At 39.0% G+C, this 23,141-nt stretch overlaps 1 protein-coding gene across 1 annotated transcript in view; it reads left to right on the top strand.

Annotated features, from left to right (window-relative positions):
- The first annotated feature begins 5,239 nt into the window (after nt 1–5,239).
- The window catches only part of OLFM3 (olfactomedin 3), a 49,468-nt gene continuing 31,566 nt past the window's right edge, over nt 5,240–23,141 (top strand). The window contains exon 1 of the mRNA XM_054286327.1: nt 5,240–5,450. Coding sequence (XP_054142302.1) covers nt 5,382–5,450 — 69 coding nt within the window. The 5' untranslated portion in view covers nt 5,240–5,381. The remainder of the gene's footprint in view (nt 5,451–23,141) is intronic.

Below are 23,141 nucleotides of genomic sequence, written 5' to 3' on the forward strand. Positions count from 1 at the left end.
TTACTCTAAAGATTATGTTAACTCCTAAAAGGCCAGAAAGAAGATTCACTTCATAGATTTGTTTTTGATGCATGAATGAAGTCCTGTATTAAAAAGTAAATAAATAAGCATGGTATCTGAAAGAAAAACAAAGCCAGTGAAATCACAGAAATGTTTAAAAATATTAATCTTCTCTTTATATACAATTTAAACTTCCACAGAGTTAAGTCTTTCTTGTATTTCATAGGAACTGTAAATATGTGGGAATACTTTACTAAGGCCATTTCTTCTCCAATGAAAATTAAGGTCAAACTTAAACTTTGGCAAAAGTAAATTCTAGATACAGATTAGCTTTAAACAAAGAGTTAAAGAGGTGCCCGAGTCACTGGTTCTCTGTTAAACCTGTCCACATCACCCAGTACCTAAATGTTTCTGTCCATCCATCAGGTATTTCATGTTTGTTGAGGGAGACAGCAACATTGATGCTGACTCAGAGCTCCTCACATCACAGCACATCTCACCACTGGCACCAGCACGAGCTCACCAGGAAATAACAGCACTGCTTTTCTGCAGAAACTTGGATTTTAACTACTTTCAGTGCACTCTTACAGAGATATGCAAAGAAAGTTAATGTTCACAAAAAAGTTCCTAAAACAACTCTGAGTAACAAAAATTCTTTTGAAAGACTCACTTCTAAATTGGAAGGAGTAGGAAAAACATCCACTCCTAAATTTATTTTCAACAATTATTTAGCCACCTTTTAATTCTGAAAACATACAAAAAATCAAAATACATTTTTCAGGGAAGAGTAGGACTTCAAAAAAAATTCTCTGTTTAGAAAAATAGTCATCACTAGGACAGTTAGACTGACAAAATATGCTTTTAAAGCCTCATTTTGATATTTTAACTAATACAGATGTGGATTAGAAAGCAAGCTCATAGTATTGACAGATTCCAAAAATTACTCTGCTAATATGATGGATAATTATAAATTGTACTTCAATCTGATGCTAAAAACTATCAAAATATTAGCAAATTTAATAATATAAAGTAGTCCCACCATGAATTTTGTCCCACATATGCAACACTTTTATATTTTATTTAACATCCATATACTCTTCACTGGCTAAATTAAATTAATTTTTTACAAATTTTTATAATCATCTGATTTTTAAAAACTTCATGTATTCTGTTTCTGTTATGTTCCTTCCAAATGTAAACAAATACACTGTGTCAAAAAGCTTAGCTTCTGCACCAATGATAGCTTAGTTTTGTTTCTACCTTTTTCTATCTCTTTAGCTTCCTTGAGATATCAAAATCTTTTCTGCAGTGAAGAACAAATTTATCCTCTTCAAGGACATTTCAGAGCAGCTAACATCAACAAGGGCCAGTATTCAACCCTTCTTTCCAATTCCTAAATTTTTCATTCTCACAATCAGGAGAATGCCTAAAATTCAAAATCCAGACCACCTTCTTAACCCAGTAGAAAATTCAACACCCATTAAGTATTAGGTATAAGACCAATTTAATTAAGTTTCCTGTTTGGAAAAATTTGTTAGCACTGCAATTCTAAAGTTTTCAGATATTACCTGCTACAAACAAAGATTGCCTTTCCACAGATACACATGTGAGGTATCCTTTTTCATAACTCCTATTGTGGTATTTTCTGGGGCCCCCCATGGCAGGAAGGAATGAATGTGACTCCATGTTCTTATAAGGCTAATTTATTATTTTATGTACTTATATTATATTAAAGAATGCTATACTAAACTATACTAAAGAATAGAGAAAGGATATTTACAGAAGGCTTAACAAGATACTAATTAAAAACCTGTGACTCTCCAGAGTCCCGACACAGCCGGATGGTGACTGGTCATTAAGTAAAAACAATTCACATGAAACCAATCAAACCACCACCTGTTGGATAAACAATCTCCAACCACATTCCAAAGCAGCAAAACACAGGAGAAGCAATCAGATAATTATTGTTTTCATTTTTCTCTGAGGCTTCTCAGCTTCCCAGGACAAGAAATCCTGGCAAAGGGATTTTTCCAGAAAACATGACCGTGACACCCATCACTGCTTTCCAGCTGCCAAACTCAGACTGCAGAACTTCAAACTTACTTATATGTAATTTGGTACCTACAGCCAATTTATCAACTTTGCTTTCCATGCACCCGAGTGAACAAGCCTGTGCCTTACCCAACTGCCAGCAATAGATCTCACAATGTGCTGTGGAGGAAAGCTGCTGTAATGCAGGCACACACTGAGAACATCCCTCCCCATCCAGACAAGCTGCACTCACAGCGTGCCTCCACTCTGCTAACACTCTGGCCCTTGATGCCTGCAGGAAAGCTTTTGGTGTCTCCTCTCTCACAATCATGTATTTCACACTGACTGCAGCAGTCAGTCCCCAAACAAAGACCTCAAGAAGAAATGTCATTCACACAGAATTTCATAGATTTTTAAAGATGATTAAAAGCTTTGCTAGAGAGAGATCTTCACAATCAGGTATTCTCTTGCTGCTTCAGGGTGTATGGCAGAAATCAAAACTTCTCATGAGAACTTGAATTTTCAGATAAACTTTAACAAACCAAATTATTTCAGGTACTAATTCCTAATGATTCTCACCAGTCTTCAGACAGTCTTTTCTGTCAAAAAGAAATTACTTGTCAGATTGCTAGATGGTAGAAGAACCTGTTTATTACATATTTTCATTTTCTTCTAAATATATTATAAAAATCAAGAAGAAAAGAATTGGGTCATTTTATGTTATCCTTTTGAAACATATTTTGGTACTTCTTCATATATCAAACAAATTATTAGTTTGTAACACATAAAAGTATCTGAGAAGTTCAGAGTTCTGAAGGTTTGTGTTTTTAGCCGAACTACTGGTTTTATTTTTTAACTTAACTCTTCAATATTTTACTGATTTCAAAGGCAGATATTCCAAGCAGCATCAGGAAGTGGAAAAACATACTGTATCACTGAAGCTCCTTAAAAACTTTGCATTCTATGATTAATTTAATAGTTCGTATGCTTCGCCAACTTTATCTATGATAAACTGAGATAAAAAGAAGGGGAGAAAAGCATGGGGAAAAATAAAGCTAGGGAAAATTAGGGAACTAGTCACTGAGGTGCTCTAGAAAAGATTAAATACCTTCAATCTTGCCTTTGTGGCTTTGAATTTATGGCCTTTTTCCATATGAAATTGTTTCTGCTGAAAGCACCATTCACTTTTTCCTTTGGACAACCTGAGGTTTTCAGTGCATTGGTACCATTACTTCATATTGAATTCATATGAATATACATGGATGTCCTCTTTTATATTTTTTTAGTGCCACTTAATAGAAAATAGGGGTTTTACATACTTTCTACAGGAGGGTTAAAAAAAAAAATCTAATCTCCTTTCTGTATCTTTTATATTTTCCTTTTAGAAGATAATTCAAAGGCAGCTGCATCAGAGGGGAATCTCTTTCCATTGTTGACCCTGGAATGTCAATGAAAGCTCATTCATAATTTCCTTTCCAAGCCATAAGGAAACATAATTTGCAGACCTACCTTCCAAGGAAATGAAAGACTGTATCTCTGTAAAAGATGCTGCTGATGAAAAGGGGGTATCTAAGACATCTTAGCATAAAATATACATTTTAATTCATTCAAAAAACAAAATCTAGTAATTGTAATCCTAGAAGCAATTCAAAAATGCAATAAAACACTGGAAATTACAGGAAAAGTAAGCATTTTTGATCTGGAAGCATTATGCCAAGGATGTGCAATCTTTTCAGACAGCCTGTAAGCACAAATCTCCATTTGTCTTTTAGCAGTGGTCTTAGCTGCTCAAGGCAAACGACACCAATCTTGTGGACTTGGAGAGTTAGAAAATCATGTTCTGTTCACACTTATCCTAAACCCTCCCAAACTTGGGGTTTTGTTTTGTCTGGAGTTTGGTATTTTAACACTCAAGTTTTGCTTCTTTAAGGATATTTTTAACCCACTTTTCCCTTAGTTAAGATTATATAGAACCTAAAAAAAAAAAAAAAAAAGGCACAACAGTGTTGGCCTTTCTGTACAGGATGCTTAAAAAGCACACAGTGAAACCCCCAGAGAATCGAGTTAAGATCAAAAAATTTCCAACTGTAAAGCTAAAATAGATGTTTACCACACATTTATAATAATCTTAACTGTATCATAAATAAGATTACCCAGACCATAGGTCTTGAGTTTGAGTCTTCTAAGGGAAAATAATTGAACCATTAGGATGCTTCACCCATGTTAACAGGATAGTGCACTTACTTACACTTGGGCCATGCTCAGCTGCGCTGAAGGCACACGCCTGAGGAAGCCAAATCCCTGTACTGTGAAATTGACCTGTGAAACCGTCCTGGGAAACCGACCTGTGGAAGTGTCCTGTGAAACTGACCTGCACAGGGACAGCAGCCAAGGCAGAGCCCTGACTGGCAAAACAGCGCTGCCTTGACTGCAAAGATGGTGGCTGATGTAGGGAAAAGGAAACTCCTGCTTGCCCTCGGGCAGGCTTTCAAGGGTTTCCCTCAGCAAATGACCCCTACCTGCCTGCACCTGCACAGGCTTCAGCTCACAGGCCAAACCAAGGAGACGCGATAGTCCAATAGGCCAGCTGGAAAGCATGGCTGGCTTTAGCCTCACCAGAGCTCAGTCAAGCCCTGATTTAACTTTCTAGACGGAGATGAGAATGGGATTCCCCTGAGGAAAAGCCTCTTCCCGCAGTTCCCCTCATCAACCCACCCTTGCCATGGTGCCAGGCGCTCCTTTCGGGACAGCGGCTCCTCCCCGCCTACAGCTGCCCTCCATAGAGGCTCGGGCCTGCGCCAGCCACTACCGGGGGGATAACCGGGGGTGGGCTCGGCGGGGCCGCCCTACTGGAGGCACCGGGCCACCCTCACGGGGGGGTCGGCGGGCCCGCCCCGCCTCACGGGGGCACCGCGCCCCCCAGCGGCCCGGCCACGCCTCCCCTCACGCGCGGCCGCTGCCCGGAGCCCCCGCACCGCCCGCGCCCCCCGCCCGCGCGCCCTCCCGCCGGCGCTGATGTCACATCCGCCGCCCGCGCCCGCCCGCTCAGCCGCACCGGCTCCGCCGTCTCCCGGGCCCAAAGTTTTGCGGTGGGCTGGCCGGGGGGAGGGGAGGGGCGGAGTGGGACGGGGCCGCGGAGCCGCTCCGCCAGCTCGGGCAGCGCCGTCCTCGCCCGCCCTCCCCGCGCCGAGGCTGCCCACGGAATGAGCGTCCCCGGGGCGGCTGCCGCTGCCGCCTCCACTCGGGCTCCGGCGGGCGGGCAGAGAGCGCGGCTGCCGGCGCGGTCGCTGCGGCGGGAGCGGAGTGAATGACCGAGAGGAGCGGCGCGGAGAGGCAGCCCCGGGATCAGGATGCGGGCGCCCGCCAGCATCCTCAACCTCCTGCTGCTGTCCTTGCTGGCCGGCCTCGATCCCTCCAAGGTAGGAGCCGGCTGGGCGGCAAGTTCGCAGCGGCGGAGCCTGCCCGCGCACGGCGTCCGCGGTAGCGGGCGATGCTCCGGGTGGCTCCGGGGAGAGGCGGGGGGTGTCCTTGGCTGTCCGAGCGGCCAGGACGGAGAGGAGAGCCCCGGCCCCGGTTCCCTGCCCGGGCGCGCAGAGCAGGGCACCCCCGCAGCCGCAGCCCCCGGCAGGAGCTCGCTTGCCCGCAGGAGCTGGGCTGTGCCCGCCGGAGCTGGGCTGTGCCCGCAGGAGCTGGGCTGTGCCCGCCGGAGCTGGGCTGTGCCCGCCGCAGGGGCACGGACGGCGCTGCCGTGCCCGGTCGCTGTCCAAGGCCGGTCGCTGTCCAGCGCGAACCGGCGGCGATCCATCCCGCTCCAGACAGGGAGGCGTTCATAGCGCCGGGTGACTGCACCAGCTCTGGGGAAGCAGCGAGGCGCTGGAAGCGGGGATGGGCAGCCTCCGACTGGAAATAAATTTGTTTAGAGTGAAACTGGAGGCGTCACGTGAAGACTCTGAATTTAGTACTACAGCCACGCTTCGGGCTGCTGCAGTTCTGTTATTTACAAACGTGTTCAAGTCACCAAGAGATCGCGGCTGAAATTGAAACAATGATAAAAGTCAACAATAGATTTTAGTCGTGCAGCCTGGCTGGTGAAGGAGATTTCAGATTAAGTCGTTTAGAAATCCAGAATTGCACTCTGCCACTTAGAAGCAGTAATGACTGAAAGCCCCCAGGTCTGCAGATGTCTGTAGTGCTGTATTTTATAGATGGAGAACTTGTCTCATTTGACGGGTTTTTTTGTGGCATAGAGTCTTGTAACTGTGATATTATAAAAATGTGAGAAAGAGAAAATGTGACAATAGAAAACATTGCTATAGTGTTGCAGTCCATTACCAGCAGCACTCTGTGCTACGTTGCCACGATTTACATTGCATGGTGGTGAATGTCATATTAATGGTACCAGTCAGGTACCTGACAATGGTGTGAGGCAACGCTCAGCTCCTCTGGCAGGTTTTCCATTTGAAATAAAGATATCAATCTGTACATATACAAATATATACTGAATGTCCAACAATATGGAAGGGATGCTCCTCTTTGAAAACAAAAACAGAACCTAAAAAGCAATTCAGTGGAAATCTGATTTACAGCTGCAGTATTCTGACTGCTTTTCAATCAGTAAGATGTAGTGACAACTTAAAAAAGCAGGAGGTGATAGAGGATTAATAATGTTAACTAAGAAATTAGTTCTATCAGCTTCATTAAATAAAAGCTATTTGGAAGTCAGGTATTGCTGTACCTGTAAGGAGACTCATCAAACAGTGCACACACGGGAGTTTCACATCTGTGTGAACAGCAGCACATGGTCTCATCATAACTACAGGTTTCCATACACTCATTTTCTTTATTTTTCTGTCTTCTATTGCATTTAGCAAGATCTACTAAAGAGACTGCATAAAAGCAAGAAAAGCAAATTTATATCCTTCTATGTCCACAGAAGAGTAAAACCACTAATGAAGCAAACAGATCTGGCAGAGCAATTCTTTTTAGTTCAGACCCCAAAATAACTCTGGGAAAAAATGTTCCATTTTCTGTCTCTGTCACCATCCAGCACTGGAAAACAGGATGAGGCACTGAAATGAAATGGCACAAATGAACTTTGGAAGCTGTGCTTCCAGCCCTTTTTGCTGTGCCATGCTGTGCAAAGGGCATGAAAATGGCCTTTTATTCATCACTCTGTGTGACATTTTCAGAGATATTCAGATGTTCTTTCCAGGCTCTTTTGACTTTGTCAAGGGTCAGGACTAAAAAAGCTCAAAAGTCCTTAAGATTATATTAAAATTGGAAGTCTGTTTTTTATCAGAGCTAATTGGGTTTTCATAAATTAAAAAAGTGAGATCAAGTGGATCCTACACCACATTAAACATAAGAAGGTGTCACATAGCAAACAGTATTTTTTGTTGACTATGAACAATATATTTCATACTTCTGTGTAAAATTATGTATGTAAAATTTTAACAACATTTTTCTAGCAGAAAAGTACAAGTTCTGATTGAACACACTTCAGAAATGGAATTAGTGCTCAATTATTTCTCTTGCTTTATGCTAAATTGAAGTAAAATAATAATTTTCTGCCCTGCAGTTTGGAAAGCAAATCTATGATTTGTAAGAAACAAGGGAATGGTAAATTCTTTCTTTTCCAGAAGGAATTGTGCAGTATGCTCATGCCTAGAAAGACAACTTTCTACATGCCCTTGACACTCACAAACTGCTTATCTTATAATGGAGATGAATCACAACACATATTTCTGGTATACACAATACATTTCTAGTCATGTCCTACATAATTTTCAGGTTTTATTGATCAACTATTTTAAAATAATGCCTTGGGGAGTAAAAAAAATCTTTAATTTAGTACCAGGCTATCGCTGAGTCAAGACTGCTGTCTCCAGGCACTCTTGTTATGACAGAGATGTTGTGCTGAACTTACTCAGTTATTTACTGATAGTAAAGTGTTTAAGTATCGCCATCTTATGGTAAAATATGTAACAAAAATTTATAGATTGTTTATTTCCCAGTCTCTGAAACATTAAGATTTTATTTCAACCATAGTAATTTATTGTCCATGCTCTTGAATTCTTTCTTTTAAACTTGATATAAAATATTAATCACCTTTAGAAATTCTTCTTTAAAAACTGGAAGGCAGCTCACTAGTGATAAATTTTAACACAGTGCTAATTACTGAATTTCAATTTAAGATACTTATTAAACATTATGTTTGTTGACTTTATTCTATTTTTTCTCTGTATTTACATAAGAAATTTTTTTTAATTATCAATTATAATATATTTCATTAAAGATTTATTTCCAACAGGGTGGCTATACATTTAGCAGAAAGTCAGCTACACTGAAAGGATTTGGATAGAAAAATCTTCCTTCCTTCTCCTACTCATAAGTGCAGTATCTTGCAAGAAGGAAATATCCATAGGATAGTTGGAAATTTCTAAGAGTTACTGCTAGATGGCATCTCTGTGCTGCTTTTCTCCACCTGGAGTTTTCTGTAATGACCTTCATAGCATGTAAAGTGGACTTCTTTTATAAGGGTTGCTTTGCTCACCATCATTTGATAATCACAGTGGTATGACCAAGTAAGCATTTTGTAGTGTGATAAAGCTGCTCCACATAAAAATCAAGCTCAGCATTTTTTGAAGTCTAGATGGCGTTTTGTAAGTTTAATTTTATTAATCTAAATAGATCTGATAAATATGTTCATGTTTCAGTGCAGTTAATGACCTTTAGGCCTTTAATGGCTTTATATCCTACATCTATTTATTTTCCATTGTTTGAATTTTGCAAAATAATATTTCAGAAAATGACTGCCAAATATAATCCCAGACAGAAACTAAGTACAGTATTATAAAGGACAGTTACAGAAAGGAACTGTGATTTATATTCATTGCATGGATAATAGGATGGTTTGGAATATTAACATTAAAAAACAAAAGCTGGTTTGAAATCAGGCATCTGTTTTTGAATGCTTAAACTTTGCATCCTTGGAATGGCTGTGTTTCTAGATTTTAAAAACCTATGATTTTCACCCATAATCAGACTATAAAAATAGCCACTAAAATCTTTATTTTTCCTGGATTTCAAGAACTTATCAGTAGGAAGAGTGCACCACTTTAGTGCTAGTTAGCAATACAAATTAATTTATCCCCACTGCAAGAATTTACAAGAACACCATGTACAGCAAAGGGTTACCACAATCAACTATTTTACTGAAAATATGACTCATAGGAGTACAATACACTACTAAATTAAATCTTGTTACCTACTTGGAAATTAATTTACCTTGTTTCCTATAGTATTAGTAGTTAGTCAGTATGAAAATCATTCATATTTATTTAACCTCCAAGGTTTAAGAGTGCTCTAAATCATTAATTGCTGGCTGTGGTCAAGTCTCACTTGGTGTCTGCTCTCCCATTTCTGAGCAAGTGACTCGACAGCCATTGAAGAACATCCTATTGCTATCAGTATGCCCTGGGCTCTCTCCCAGGTGTCAGACAGATATTCACTACATCGTTTTAAGTAACATATTTTAAGCAAAAGCACATGAGAGTGACAGCTAATGATTACATCATTTTAAGTAACATATTTTAAGCAAAAGCACATGAGAGTGACATCTGACATCTGCATGAGTGCTAACTCCCTTGTTGCTATCAGACACCACGTGGTCTTTAAGGGCTTTTTAAAACTTTTGATGGGAAGAGGTCTTTTTTTTTTCCTCTGGTTAAAAACCAATTCCTCTGTTGCTCATGGCTATTATGTCTTTTACTCATTTGAATGCACTCAAAACCAATTATATATGTTATACAAAATCTCAAATATACTTGCATATGTATCCATATACACAGACAGACGTATCCTTACAGGAAACAATTATTTTTCCAGTAGAGGCATGTTGCCTTCAGGTAACCAGTCTTCCACCTTTCTTCTATGTTTGGCCAAGTCATGAGCCAGTGAAACAGAATCAATTCACTAAGTCTGCAAAGAAGAAAAAGCTGGAGCAGACAAGACAACCATCAGAAACAAGAAATGCAGTATTGAAGCTATTAAAACATCAGCTCTAAAAATGGTGTTTCTAGTTGGCTGCAGATTTAACACAGTTGTGTTAAAATTGCAAGTTCAAATATGTGAAATTAATAAGGGACCTATTAAAAAATGAACAGGGAGTCTTCAGAGGGGCCCCAGTCTGTTTGGGGCACTGAAATCCCCTTTTTCAAAACTGCAGTATAACAGAAATTGTTCAGGGCATCACTTAGGCATTCTTAGTGAATCTTGACTGAAAGCTGGAGAAATTCAAAAGGGTTCTGTAAATCTTTGCAGCCGAAGTGTGGGACAAGTCCTCTCAAGAACCATCTTCAACAAGAACAGCAATCTATCCTACTGCTTCACTCCACAAGGCAGTAGATTTCTTGTTTAGAACCAAACCTAGGGAAAGCAAGGACTTTGTGTGCCTGGGTTTGAGTACAGAACTCTTCATGAGTGAGAATTCGGAAACAGTGAAAAAGTAACCTTACTTTGAGAATTTCAGAACTACTTGGAGAATTCACATACTGAAATGTTCATGGTAGAATACTTTCCTTTCATACTATGCTGTGCTGCCTTCAGCTTCACGACAGAGCTTTGCACATCAGAAAAGCTAAAGAAGCACTCAGGTATATTTTTCATAATTCAGTAAACAATCTTAAATTGGAATTTGAGTTATAGCCAAAAGTAGATTGAATACCAGGCCTATGGATTAGCATTTTGTGAACTCCTACCCAGCTGCTTCTGCAGCTATGTCTTTTCACATGAAGGAAAAACATTTTATGTAATTACTCATAAAATATGCAGTCCTCTTTATTTAAAACATTTTTTTTCCTCAGGAGGAATTAAAGAAACTTTAATATTCTGACCTCTTCTGAGCCTTTTCCAGACTTTTAAATCACTTAAGTAACTAACCTAAAGCAGCCCTAGATAACACAAATTCAATGTTTTTCATCCTGCATTCCCCTGAAGAACAGTCATCTGTCTGCTGCACTGCCTTCTAACCAAACAAATCCTTGTGACTGTTATTTAATGATTCTGTTTACTTATTTCACTGAAAGGCATATATCAGTCAGCATAGCAACAGCCTAAGCAAATTCTGAGAGCAAGTAGCCCTCTTCACTGCTGTGGTTTTGGGAGATAGTGTTTGCACCCTCCTTAAGCTTCAGGGTAACCCATAAGGGGGTAACCAGAACAACTGGAAAAAACTAACTCCAGTCTGAGTGAGAACTGAATGAACTCTTATTAAGTGCCATTCATAATACGGTGAATATTGTTCTTAAATTATTGGGGCACATTATTAAAAGACAGTTTTTAGAGATTTTCATGGATTTCCTTTCTTAGAACCACATCTAGAGGAATATACTTCAAAATGTGTTTGTGTGTCCTTCTCAAGGAGACAACTAAACACATTAGTAGTTTTTCATGTATGAAATTGTAAATGCTATTTGAGTTTGGACTTCAGATTTAAAATCAGATTTACATAAATATGGACTTAATTTAGAAGCATTTAGATTACATTAATACTTGTACTGACAGCAAAAATTACTGATCTGAGATCTCATAAACACAAACCTATCATGCCCTTCCTTACTCATATTAAATGTGGTTGTTCAGTCTCAGCCTCCCTACTACAATTAGGTTTTTTGTATTCTTTTTGTATAACCTCCTACATATTATTCAAACTATTTGACCTTCTTATAATAAGACTTTATTTTCAATATATATGTTTTTCCCAAGAAAATTCATAGAAGGCAGTGTAGTTGAAACAAACTATTGCACCGAATAACCATCAGTACACAGACTAGATGATGGTACAAAGATTGTAGATCCAGTCCTGAAACCTTTTGACAGGTTTGCATTTATAATGAGATCTCAGATTAATATTGCTTGCTGTCATCACAGGTATTTCTGGGCACCTGCATGAAGAATATAGAGATGCATGTCAGGTAGAGTAGCCTGAATACAAAGATTGCCACTGACCTGTTTTCCATCCTGTCCCTGAATACATACACAATTATCAAAACACTAAAAACATACATGTTAACAATCTCCCCTGAGAATCAGCTTTAGCCACAAGCAAAGAGGATGATCTGCATTTCTGACTTTTTAAAGCCTCAAGTTCACTTCTGATTCTTTAACCTAGAGGCTAATCCTACTGCCACCTCTGCCTGCCACATAACATGCAGGAATTTACTGACTTCTGGATACCTCCTCAGTCTCCAACAAAAATTTTGCAAGGGCTCTTACTTTTCTTTATGATTAATATGTTGATATTAAAATAACATGGACTTTACTGTTCAACAAGCTCAATAGTATGTATGTATAGTAACATGTGCAATTAAACTAGACATGCAGAAATGTAGCTGGAAAGGCAAATGAGTAAACCAGAAGCTATATTCCATACTATGTCGTACAAAACTTAGAGTTTTCAGTCTTACAGAAGTCTCCTGGCCCTGAAAAATATGCTGAAACCAGTGTATGCAAAGAATAAGACAAGTTCCTCTAAGGTAGGAGCACATGTAAATAGTAGGAGTGGCTATGTCTTTACCCTTCTAATGAAATTTTATTTAAAACCCTTGAAGCTACATATGCACTACATAATTCTATGTTTTTTGATGTAACAGGTTCACTTACGACATAAAAAAATCTGTCAGCTGTGGCTTATGCAAGGTTAAATAGCTGATTTGCATTCTAATCCTTTTCAAGAGAAAGTTTATAAAAATAGTTTTTAATGACCTTCTGCTATACTAGTTCTGCAGACACTGCTAAAATAAATACTTCCATATTTGCAGATGATACAGATATATATTTCTACTTTGTTTCCTTTCCATACATCTTGCTGCGATCAGCGGTCTGTCCAGCACAATTCAAGAAGCTCAGATTTCTGTGCTGTAGTTGGTTTTTTTAGTTGATTTTTGCCCTCTGGACTTTCTTTCTCATAAAGCCACATACATTTGCTATGAATATCCTTGCTGTGGTGATTGAGTAAAGTAAGTGTATCCAAAGTTCTGGGTACTGGCCTTGCATGTACATATGGTGCCCTGCTTTAAATGTTTGCTGTTATCCTTATCTGGAGTGGATGTTGCTGTTACCATTCTGTGAGATCTCAAAACACCAGCAATGTTCTGTTCTTTCTTTAAAACAGCAAAATACAACTTTAGTCTACAGACACACACACACACATATATGCATATGTATATGTATATGTATATATATATATATATACATATATATCCCCTCTTACCTGCCAGTGAAAAAGAGCATGCACCTGAACAAAACTGTGAAGCAAAACATTTACTGAATCAGTGTTCTCAGAAAGCCCATTGTATGCAGACTATGGTGTTTTATCTTTTTCAGAGACAAAGTTCTCCCTCTCTAAGGTGGTCTCTCTCATCTCGAGCACTTAGGAGAAAATGTGTATTGGCTAAAGCACTCAGTCATCATTAAAAGTGTTTCATGAAGCAATAACTTGATTTTGTGAGCACCACCAGGGACTAGATTGTGAAATTTTAGGGCAAGCAGAGAAATAGTTTCTTGTCCTCAAAACACCTTTATTTATACTTCAGTCAGTGCTAGCTTTCCCCCTCTTCCTCCTCCTGCTCTGTGCTTCAGACAGCAGCACATGAGGACCACAAATGCAACTCATCTGTTCTTCCAACTCCTTCAACATCACCTGTGTGTGCAGGGATGTACAGGCAGATCTGCTCCTCTACTTGTCAGACTAGACAATGAAATTATCCTGGTGGATGTGGTGCACAAGGAGAAGGACTGTGTTTGTTCAGTTTAAGTTTCTTCCAGCCTGCATGAGAAGGGAAGAAACATTCTTCCTTTGGACATTTCAAAGCCAAAAGACAGAATGACATCAGGCTTCCTTGAAGTCTCTGACAAGGCTACTGCACAAGAAGCCACCAGGCAACATGGAAAGCCTAGAATTTTGATTTTTGAGAAAATGAAGGAAAAGGGATGTTCACAGATACTGCAATACTGGCAGTAGTTGAAGTATTCCAATTTGTCCAGCTCTAGATTCGTCAAGTGTGCAAGCTACACTAATGGTTAAGGTCGCCACTGTTGTTTATACAGAAGAAAAATTTCCCCAGATGCTATTGGCATTCTTATTATGTTCACCAGTGTTTTCAGGAATAAAACTAATTGCTGTTGCTAATAGTTCTGTCCCATTTAAAATAGCACAGAAATTAAGGAAGGTTAAGACTGAGTAAGCCAGTCGGTCCATGTCTATACAAGGGACATGTTCAGACCCTGACAACATTCATGTTTTCTCATGTGGTTCCCCAAGTCACTTTCTAAATGGATGCTAAGAGTGATGCTGATTACTGAAAAATATGCCTGATAAGCCCTAACTGCCCAGTTCTGTTAAATAGACACAAGGCTGGATCTTTTCTCCTTCAGAATTTTCCCAAACCACATGCAATTAGATATCATCCAGCACTCACTCCATTCTCATTAGCAGTCTTAGCTATATGCTATTTGTATTTTGTGATTTTCTGGTTTAGCAGCCTCTAATACCTAAGAATGACCAATGTTACCTTTTCACTTTCCAGTCCCTCTGGGCCCCTACCTCAGAAACTCAGTATAACTTAGTGCCATGGTGTGTGTTCATTACAAGTCTGTACTTGGAAATCAACTTCCTTGAAGAGTAGCTGGCTGAATGACCAAAGATAGCACTGGAGGTAATGGGGAGTTCAGAACAAACCCTGAAATGCCTGACTGTGGATGAGGACTGTGCCACTGCTGACTGAAAAAAGAGCTCTAAATCCAGCTCAAAGCTATATGCAGGACCACCTGCACTGTGTTGTCCCTTGAGAAAACAACTTCTGTTGTCACATGGCACCAAAAATGTTTGGTTTGAATTGTGTCATTTGGAACATGCATACATTTTAAAAATGCACAAGATATGAGCCTTACAGGATAAAATGTAAAATCTATCTCAAATGAACAGGCTGTGAAACTGAGAGTTTGTGATAAAAAGAAGGATGAAAGTAATAAGCTAACTAGTGGATACATTGAGAAAAAATGTACTAGGTACTCTGAAAAATGGAAAGAATTGGCTTAGAAAGGGAAGTAAACAAGAAATCCTAATGATACAATGTGAGGTTAAAATAAATAATTCTACTGGGAACAGCCTGGAAACCTTGAAAATGGGAATATCTGAAAAAGTTGCTGATACCTGAAGACTATTTTGACTTTCATAAAGGCACTGACCTGTTAATAAAATTAAGCCTAACCGTACCCAAATAGACTGGGACTGGGATATATTTCATTAAAAAATATACTGCTGAGTGCCTGAAGAAAGCCCTGTGGCTATATCTCCTGCTGTACCCATCAGCTGTGAGTTAGAGTGTTCCCATACCTTTGGCTGTGTCTACAGGCCTGTGCCCATCACAGATCATGTGGACAGGAGATTATTGTGAACAACACATCAGTGCAGGACACCTCTGAAGAAAGTCAGGATGAAAAAGCAAATTGTTCATTATTTGTATTTCCTAACACACTGCCCTCAGTAGATGGGAAGGAAAACAGAAGTGAAATCTTCCACAAATAGCTATTCTGATTTTTAAACAGGTGTAGGTTAAAAAATGTTTGTACCACTTTCCTATCAAGCAAAATCAATGATGAAGCAGAATGTTAGGTGAATACTATAATTTTGAATACACATTTATAATTTGTTTTGTGTAAGACAACAAATTTTGTGTACTTACTTAAGAAATACCAATATATTTATGGCTTATCAATCCAAAGTTGTTAAAATTTTAGCATTCAGATTTGTGAATTATTCATAAAATAGCTGTGCAGTAGGAATTATTTATAGAAATGTTGCTGAAAATAGCACTCTTTTTAGACTGAGTCTAGTAAAAGAGAAAGCTAATTTTGTTAAATTGTTTAGATCAAATTATCTGCTTAGCCTTATTATTGAGAATACAGTGCAGTCTATTTTTAACTACACAGTGGGGCTCTCAGCACTTCTGAGAAGAGTGAGATAGAGCCTAACACATTCCACTGCTGCTGTTCTGGAGGCCTGCTGTGAATATGCAATTATGAATGGATTCAGTGTATGAATTTGCTTTGAACTGTACTATCTTGTACTGTGTTTCTGGGAACTGTTAAGCCATCCTGTTCTGTTTCTGTCCAGACTTCTGTCTTTTAAGGATATCATACATTACTGCAGAAGAAATAAAAGAAATCTTCCATAAGAGAAAGAGTAGGCAGAGCAAACAACATAGCTGTTTTTATGGGATTCACAAGGGATTTGTACAGTACAATCTCAAGAAAATAGATTTTCTTATTCTATAGCTAGAAAGAGAATGTGTTGGAGTCTCAGGTACAATTAAAATGTGTTAGGAGCCCAAGGCCAGTGTTTCTGCACAAGAACCAGTGTAGTTACAAACAGTCTGCACTGCAGCAGGGAAACAGTGGCAAAGGCTGAGGATTGACTTATGGCCTTATCTCTGGTATCCGTGTCTAATTGAGAGATGCTGCAGCCCCTGAGCACTGTCACAAGTCAAACAAGTCATACCAGCTGAAGATCTGACCCTAACTAAATTCCCTGTTGTAATTTTGTGGTGTTACTGAGTCTAGAGTGGTGCTGCCATCCCCAAGCCAGTAATTACTGGCTGTGCCTGGGTCTGACATCAGCACCGCACTAAAAAGTTAGGTAAGACAAAATCTGTCCACCATTATTTAATATCCTTGCCCCCATTTTCTTCCTTCCCTCCTCCTCACTAAAGGAATCCTAACCTGAAATAACAAGAGACACTTTTTGCATCATTTTTGTCACCAAAGGTTCTCTGAGAAGTCTGGCTGAGGACCCATTGTAGTGCTGTTCATCATTAACTAAATAAAACTCCATAAATATTTCATTCTGGTAAAACATTAATATTCAAATATACCAACATACTCCAGCAAACACATCAATTATTGCAGATTACTCTGAGTTGATCAGGCACATATAAAGATTTGTTTCCGCCCTAAACAATAGTTATTTGTGTTTTATATTTGGAAAGAGAAGTTAGTACAGAGTGTTGTCATTCCATTTGTCTAGTGAAGCAATGAGCAAAAGCAATTTCCAGAGGAAAAAAATGGTGACATCCTTAGTGGTGGGAACAAGGTACCACACTGCAGTCAATTCAGGGTTAGTCCTAGATATCAGAAGACACAATGTGCCTCTACAATTTTTGAGAAGACAGATACACTTGCATAATACAGTGACATTTGATGCTTAGAGCCATCACTAGCAACCACCTTAAAGAACACTCAGAATTGCATTTCATACACAGAAATGTTTATGGAACTGAACATCATTTATATTCAGTAAGGATTTCGCTCATCATTTTTCTATTAGTTATCATGCAGACACTGTTTCATTTTTTGCTAACACCAGGACTGGATATCTACAAAACACAGATATGGTAGTTTGAACTCACACTTCTGGGGTTTTTTTAGCTCAATTTCCGGGGACTAATTTGAGAACAGTGCAATAGTGGAGTGTGAAAAAGAGAATGGTTCCATTCTTTCTGGGCACATTGACAGACAATGTCTTTTACCATGCACACCTGTAACCAAGTAATTAGGTTTGTAAACAGGCAATATGGAACAAAATTCTTAATCCTTATCCTGTCTAACTGAGTAAGAATTTAGGGATTTAGCTCTGTGTAACAGTTGCTTCACATTATTATTGTATGGTTACCTTTACCCTGTGTAATGATGAGAGAATATGTTGTTGCCTAGTGTTTGGTATTCATTGTACTCAATCTAGAAACAAAGTGCATTTATGTGGTGTTGTCTCACATACATTTATTTTCTCCATACACTGTGAAATAGCATACAAATGTGTTACTTCCTTGTACACAAGTTATATTTTAATTATACCAAATCTGCGCCTCACGGGCTAGATTTCACCACCAGTGTATTCAATTACAATCAATAGAGGTCACTTCCAGTTCTACCTCCCTTGCTGTCACTCCAGGGCTTTAGCAATTTAACTGTGGGTTCAAATTCATGACAAGAACACACATTCTTCATAGCACATGGAAAGTAACAGGATTTTAAAATTCCTCTTTGTTGCTAGGCTGGACTGAGCACATTAAAGTATTGAAATTAAATATTAAAATTTGAAACACAATGAAATAGAAAATAATTCAGTCAGACTTGTTCCAGACTTAAATACTTTCTGTGAATTCAGGTTTGGTTTACCAAAGAACCCAAGCTTGGATAAGCTAAGATTAACCCTTTGAAGCAGTTTTGTGGTGTCCCTCTGAGAAGCTCCCATGGCCCTTAGGGGATGGCTGATTAACTGCACTGCTGGGACAGCTCCCCCTCCATGGAGTTTCCACAGCGTTCCTATCAGGAAACCCTCACTGTATTGTTAGTCTGCTCTTTACTGACTGAACCTGAAAAGATGGAAGTGCCAAGTGACACAAGTTAATCCCTTGTCCTTAATGAAAATTGTGTTCCAAAACCTTCAAGCTTTTCTAGCATGTATAGGGACAACTCACTTCCAGATGAACTGAGACATTCTTTCTGTGTTTATAAAAATGTAAAGAAATCCTTTGGAAACCATATAGGTCACCTACTTCCAAATTATGCCCTGGGATACAATTCTCAATGATCATTAGATTGGTTTACTATTATATGAACAACACAGAGAAAGATTTCTTTCCCCCTTTAATCCCAAAGATGTTAACTATTGCTATTAATAAAAGAAACTATTTACTATTCTTGTCACACTGCCTCATTGCAATGGCATATTATCTTGGGAAGAGAATTGTTTTTGTATTCCTTCCTACTCTGAAATTCTCTATAGCTCCCTGTGAGAAGAACAAAAGAACAGGACTTGTTCTTCCTCAGCAGTCACACAGCTGAGCTCATAATATGATGCTGAGTTCATAATGCTTCCAAGTGTTTACCAAAATAAGAGAGAGAATGATGTTTGTTGTGTTTGACTTCAGATTATGAGATTTCAGGAGTATATACTCCTGTAGCAATGAGAGGAAGGAAGGACTGGTCCAGAGCTCCTTTTGGTTTTTAATGTTCCTTGTTCTTTCCATTCTTATTCCTTCCACATTTACAAAAGCAATAATGTGGAAGAAAAAGTATTTGTAAAGGGACACAGGAGGGACCCTTCTTTTGTTCACTCTGACACTTGGCATTTATTTTATCTCATTTTGGCAAAATTACATTGCAGCTGTCTGGAAGTGATATTTAGTCTGTTATGAACTCTGCATGAAGTATTTTTAGATTTGATTTTGGTAAGCCTCCTCTCAGTAAATTATTTCTAATTCGTGTGAGTTGCATGAACCTGAGAGCTCCATTAACCTTCGTTATGCCTTCTCCTCACTGCATAGTCTGAGCTCACATACAAACACAAAGAAAATATTTAAATGAAACAGTGTCATTAAAAATGTTCCAAACTTAAACTACGGATTTAAGGAGGCACAGCTACCTTATCTATGCATAGATCCCACCATTGTTCTGCTTGACTGCTTTTAGTGGAGCCGAGCCCAATCAATAGTTACTGACATTGGCCTTCATTTCTTGTCAGCTCAGAAGAGCTCCTTTTCTGTCACTCTGCTGCCCTCTAAAAGCATTGCTCATTTTAATGGTATTTTTGGGGATCCTATCCCCTCTCAAATGAAAAGCAAAAAAGTCTCTTAGGTACTTCAGAAATTTTTCTCCTGCCCAGTTCACTCCCTCCAACCAGAAACAAATCTCATGCTCCATACTTTCATCAGAATACTCCCAGGATCACAGAAGATAAACTAAAAACAGAAGCTTCAGAATGCCTTTAATCCATTCCTCCAAAACAGAACAATTTAGCATACTTGCATCATAAACTCTGAGCCCTGCCCTAGAAATACAACCAAAATTAGAGTGCTTTTTGCTGACAGATGATGTCATAAGAACATTTTCTCAAAAGTAAAATGAACACATTTGTCTCAAACTAAGACTTCAGGCCATTTGCTCTGGAGTCTTCAAAATCAGTGAATTAACTGTCTGAGCATTACAGAGTTTTCACTCCTCCTAACTTGTAACTATGCATGGAGCTGATGGAATGTGCAGGTGTGACTGAGGAGATCTTAATACTGTGCTATGGCAAAGAAAGGAAAACAGTTGATCAAGTTAGTGCTTGATCAGATGTCACAAATTATATGCAGCCTGTAGTTCAAGAATGTTATTCTAAAGATATCTGGCATTCCTTATGTTCCCCTTTAGGCTTCATATCATTTCCAGTTCATTAACTCCTTTGTTGATGTTGTCTCAGTTGCAAAAGATGGTAACTTACATTGTGACTTTTAAAAACGTGTTCCAAAGAAGGGGATTGATCCTGGTTTCCTAGGAAAGTTTCTTAGAGCCCTTCTATTTCAACCAACAGGATGCTGCTTGTACTAGAACAACCTGAGCCTCCCTCCTTCAGCACTTTGCAAGGTCTGGGTTCAGAAAGTGGGGATGCTGCTGTCCTCTGGATGGGCTCTTCTCTTCAGTGCAGCACAGGATGGACTTGCCTGGAAAGGTTTACCTCAGTCTCCTATTTCAGAAACCCACTAAAACACAGATATCTGTGAAGTCAATGGTACTTGGTCATGTAACATTGCAAGGAGAAATGTACTAATTGATTGAAAGTATGACACAGTTCATATTATATTTTATAAAACTCTTTAAAAAGCTGCAGTACAGGTCCCTCAAATCTAAGTGTTCTTTTGAAAGAGTAACCAGTAATTTGCATATTACTTCAGAGGCAGAACCATGTTCAGTCTTGCATTTATTCCTTTAGTTATAGGATACCTATGAATCTGTGTAATAAGTAGGCAAAAAAAAGTGCTGAAATAACAATCAGTAAGGTTCCATAAGGTGGAATATGAGGTTTTCTCTCGGATTAAATAATCAATTAATACAGAAAATTCTCTCCAGTTGCTGATTAGAACAATAGTTTTTTCACTGAGCTACAAAAATTTTTTATTCATATTTGCATACCTTTGTGCTTCAGTAAAACTAAATCGGGCCAGAATAGTGGGATTCTTCCATGAATGGAATAAAAGCCATCAAAAAGCACTACTGTACACAAGATTTTTAGTGATATGTCCACAATCCTTTACTATTGATAAGGAACTCATGAGAGACAGTAACACACCAGTCCTTTTCCCTTAAATCTGTATCTCCGTACCAGAGGCTGGCATTTCTGCTGCATTTTCCTAAGATTACAGGCTTGCCTTTCAGCACCCTCTGACATGTAGTCAGTAAAAACACCAGAGAAGGACTGACATGCTCATAAATCACTTTCTACTGCAGCCTTGGTGCTGCCAGGAGTCTCAGCTCCCTGCAGCATAACCCGGAGCTGAGTGCAGCCTGTGATGCCAACTAATGCCTCCAGGAAGGCAGTGAGGAAGAGAGAATCCTGTAATCCAGGGAGTTTTCATGCTCAGACATCCCTGCTCAGCCACTGCAGGACACTAGAGAGTCCCAAAGCATCCTCACACAAATCAGAAAGCTCCTGTTTCTTGATTTTTGTTAGCCTTCACTCTTACACTTCATCCTGCCCTCTCTGAAAGAGCTCAGCTTTCAGCTGCGGTAGTTTTCTTTGGCAGACTGTAAGTGTATTACCCGGCAGGAGCATCATACTAGACTGAGGAAAAGTCTTAAGAAAGGGTCACTGAGGGTAAGGAGTAAAGAATATTATCTTGTTCAGTTTAATCTATTATTTTTATTTGTATTCTTCTTCTCTTTCTTCTTTAATCTTATATTAACATGTGAAGTATTTTTTTCTTTTTTCCTCTCTTACAATAGATTGCAGACAACTGTTTGCCAACCCAGAAGGCTTAAATTACAATATGAATACAGACTGTGAATTGCCTTAGATTCCTTCCAATTACCCAAGACTGACTTCGTGCAGCTAAGCTGTCTATACAGAATGCTGAAAGGCTTTTATCCTGCTGCTTACATTCAAAATGCATAAAACAGCGTACCATGGTACAGCTACGTTGCAGTTCTTATGCCTTTGGCATAAGTAACAGTGTTAAGTAATTTGGAAATATAATCAGTCTCTCAACATCTGATAAAGCACCTTCTTGTTTAGGGGTGCTTTTCTTTTCCAAGAGACTGATATTCCCAACTGTCAGCCCTTTCAGTTTCCATTGCATTTTAAAGGAACTCTGTTATATCAGCCACACTATTTTCCTCAGATTGTCTTAGAGATAAAGAATATTTGATTATCAACTCTAGAGGCATCTAATATTTAAAATTTGAAATTTTTCACATGTAGAGTGTAGGGTCAGTTTTCTCTTTTTTATTATTTGTAAAGTTCCTTGAGAATTCTTTTATCTAATGGAGCAGCACTTGCACTTTGTGCTCTGAAACAATGTTGTTTCCAATTCATTACATAAGGAGAAATGAGGCATCTTGTGAAGTAAGCATTAGAATATGAAGTCAGAAAGTCTGCACTGCTAAGCCAGATTGGTCTTTGGGGAAATTGGATATTTCCACTCCACTAAAAAGCCATTATAATAACATTCTTTTGACTGCCAAGCAAGCTGCACTGGAGACTTGATTTGCTCCCTGCATAATGTATCTGACTTCTGATACCTCACTTTTGAGTCAAAGCAAGAGATTTTACCCTTCTTTTCTGTGAATTTCTTGCATCTGCTGACTCCTAGCCTTCATTCTTATACTGGTTTAATTAGATTCTAGTATTCTTGCCAAGTCCAGGACAACATAAACTTACAGCAATGCAGGAACAATATCTTCTGAATTAAACACTAATTCCTTCAAGACCCAAAGTGCAAAGAGTAAAAACAATAAATTACATTTGTATCTAGATAAAATTTGCATTATACATTATACAACCTTGGCTTTCCAGCTTTATCTGTAGAGCACAGTGCTACTGAGGTAAAAGCTGAAGTCTCATCTGCCTTGTAAACCAGGGGTTTTATCTCCTCCCCTCTGCCTACTTGCTCTGATGTGTTACCTGATCTTGTTACATTTTGAAAGAAATATTTCCAAATCCAATATAGTCTGTCTCTGAGACTGCTGATCAGCTCAAGGGATTTATAGCAGTGACATTTCCTGTACATGGA

This window comes from Melozone crissalis, unplaced genomic scaffold (genome assembly GCF_028551555.1).
Source record: "Melozone crissalis strain CALT ecotype California unplaced genomic scaffold, PUWL_Pcris_2 ptg000045l_1, whole genome shotgun sequence".
Taxonomy (NCBI): domain Eukaryota; kingdom Metazoa; phylum Chordata; class Aves; order Passeriformes; family Passerellidae; genus Melozone; species Melozone crissalis.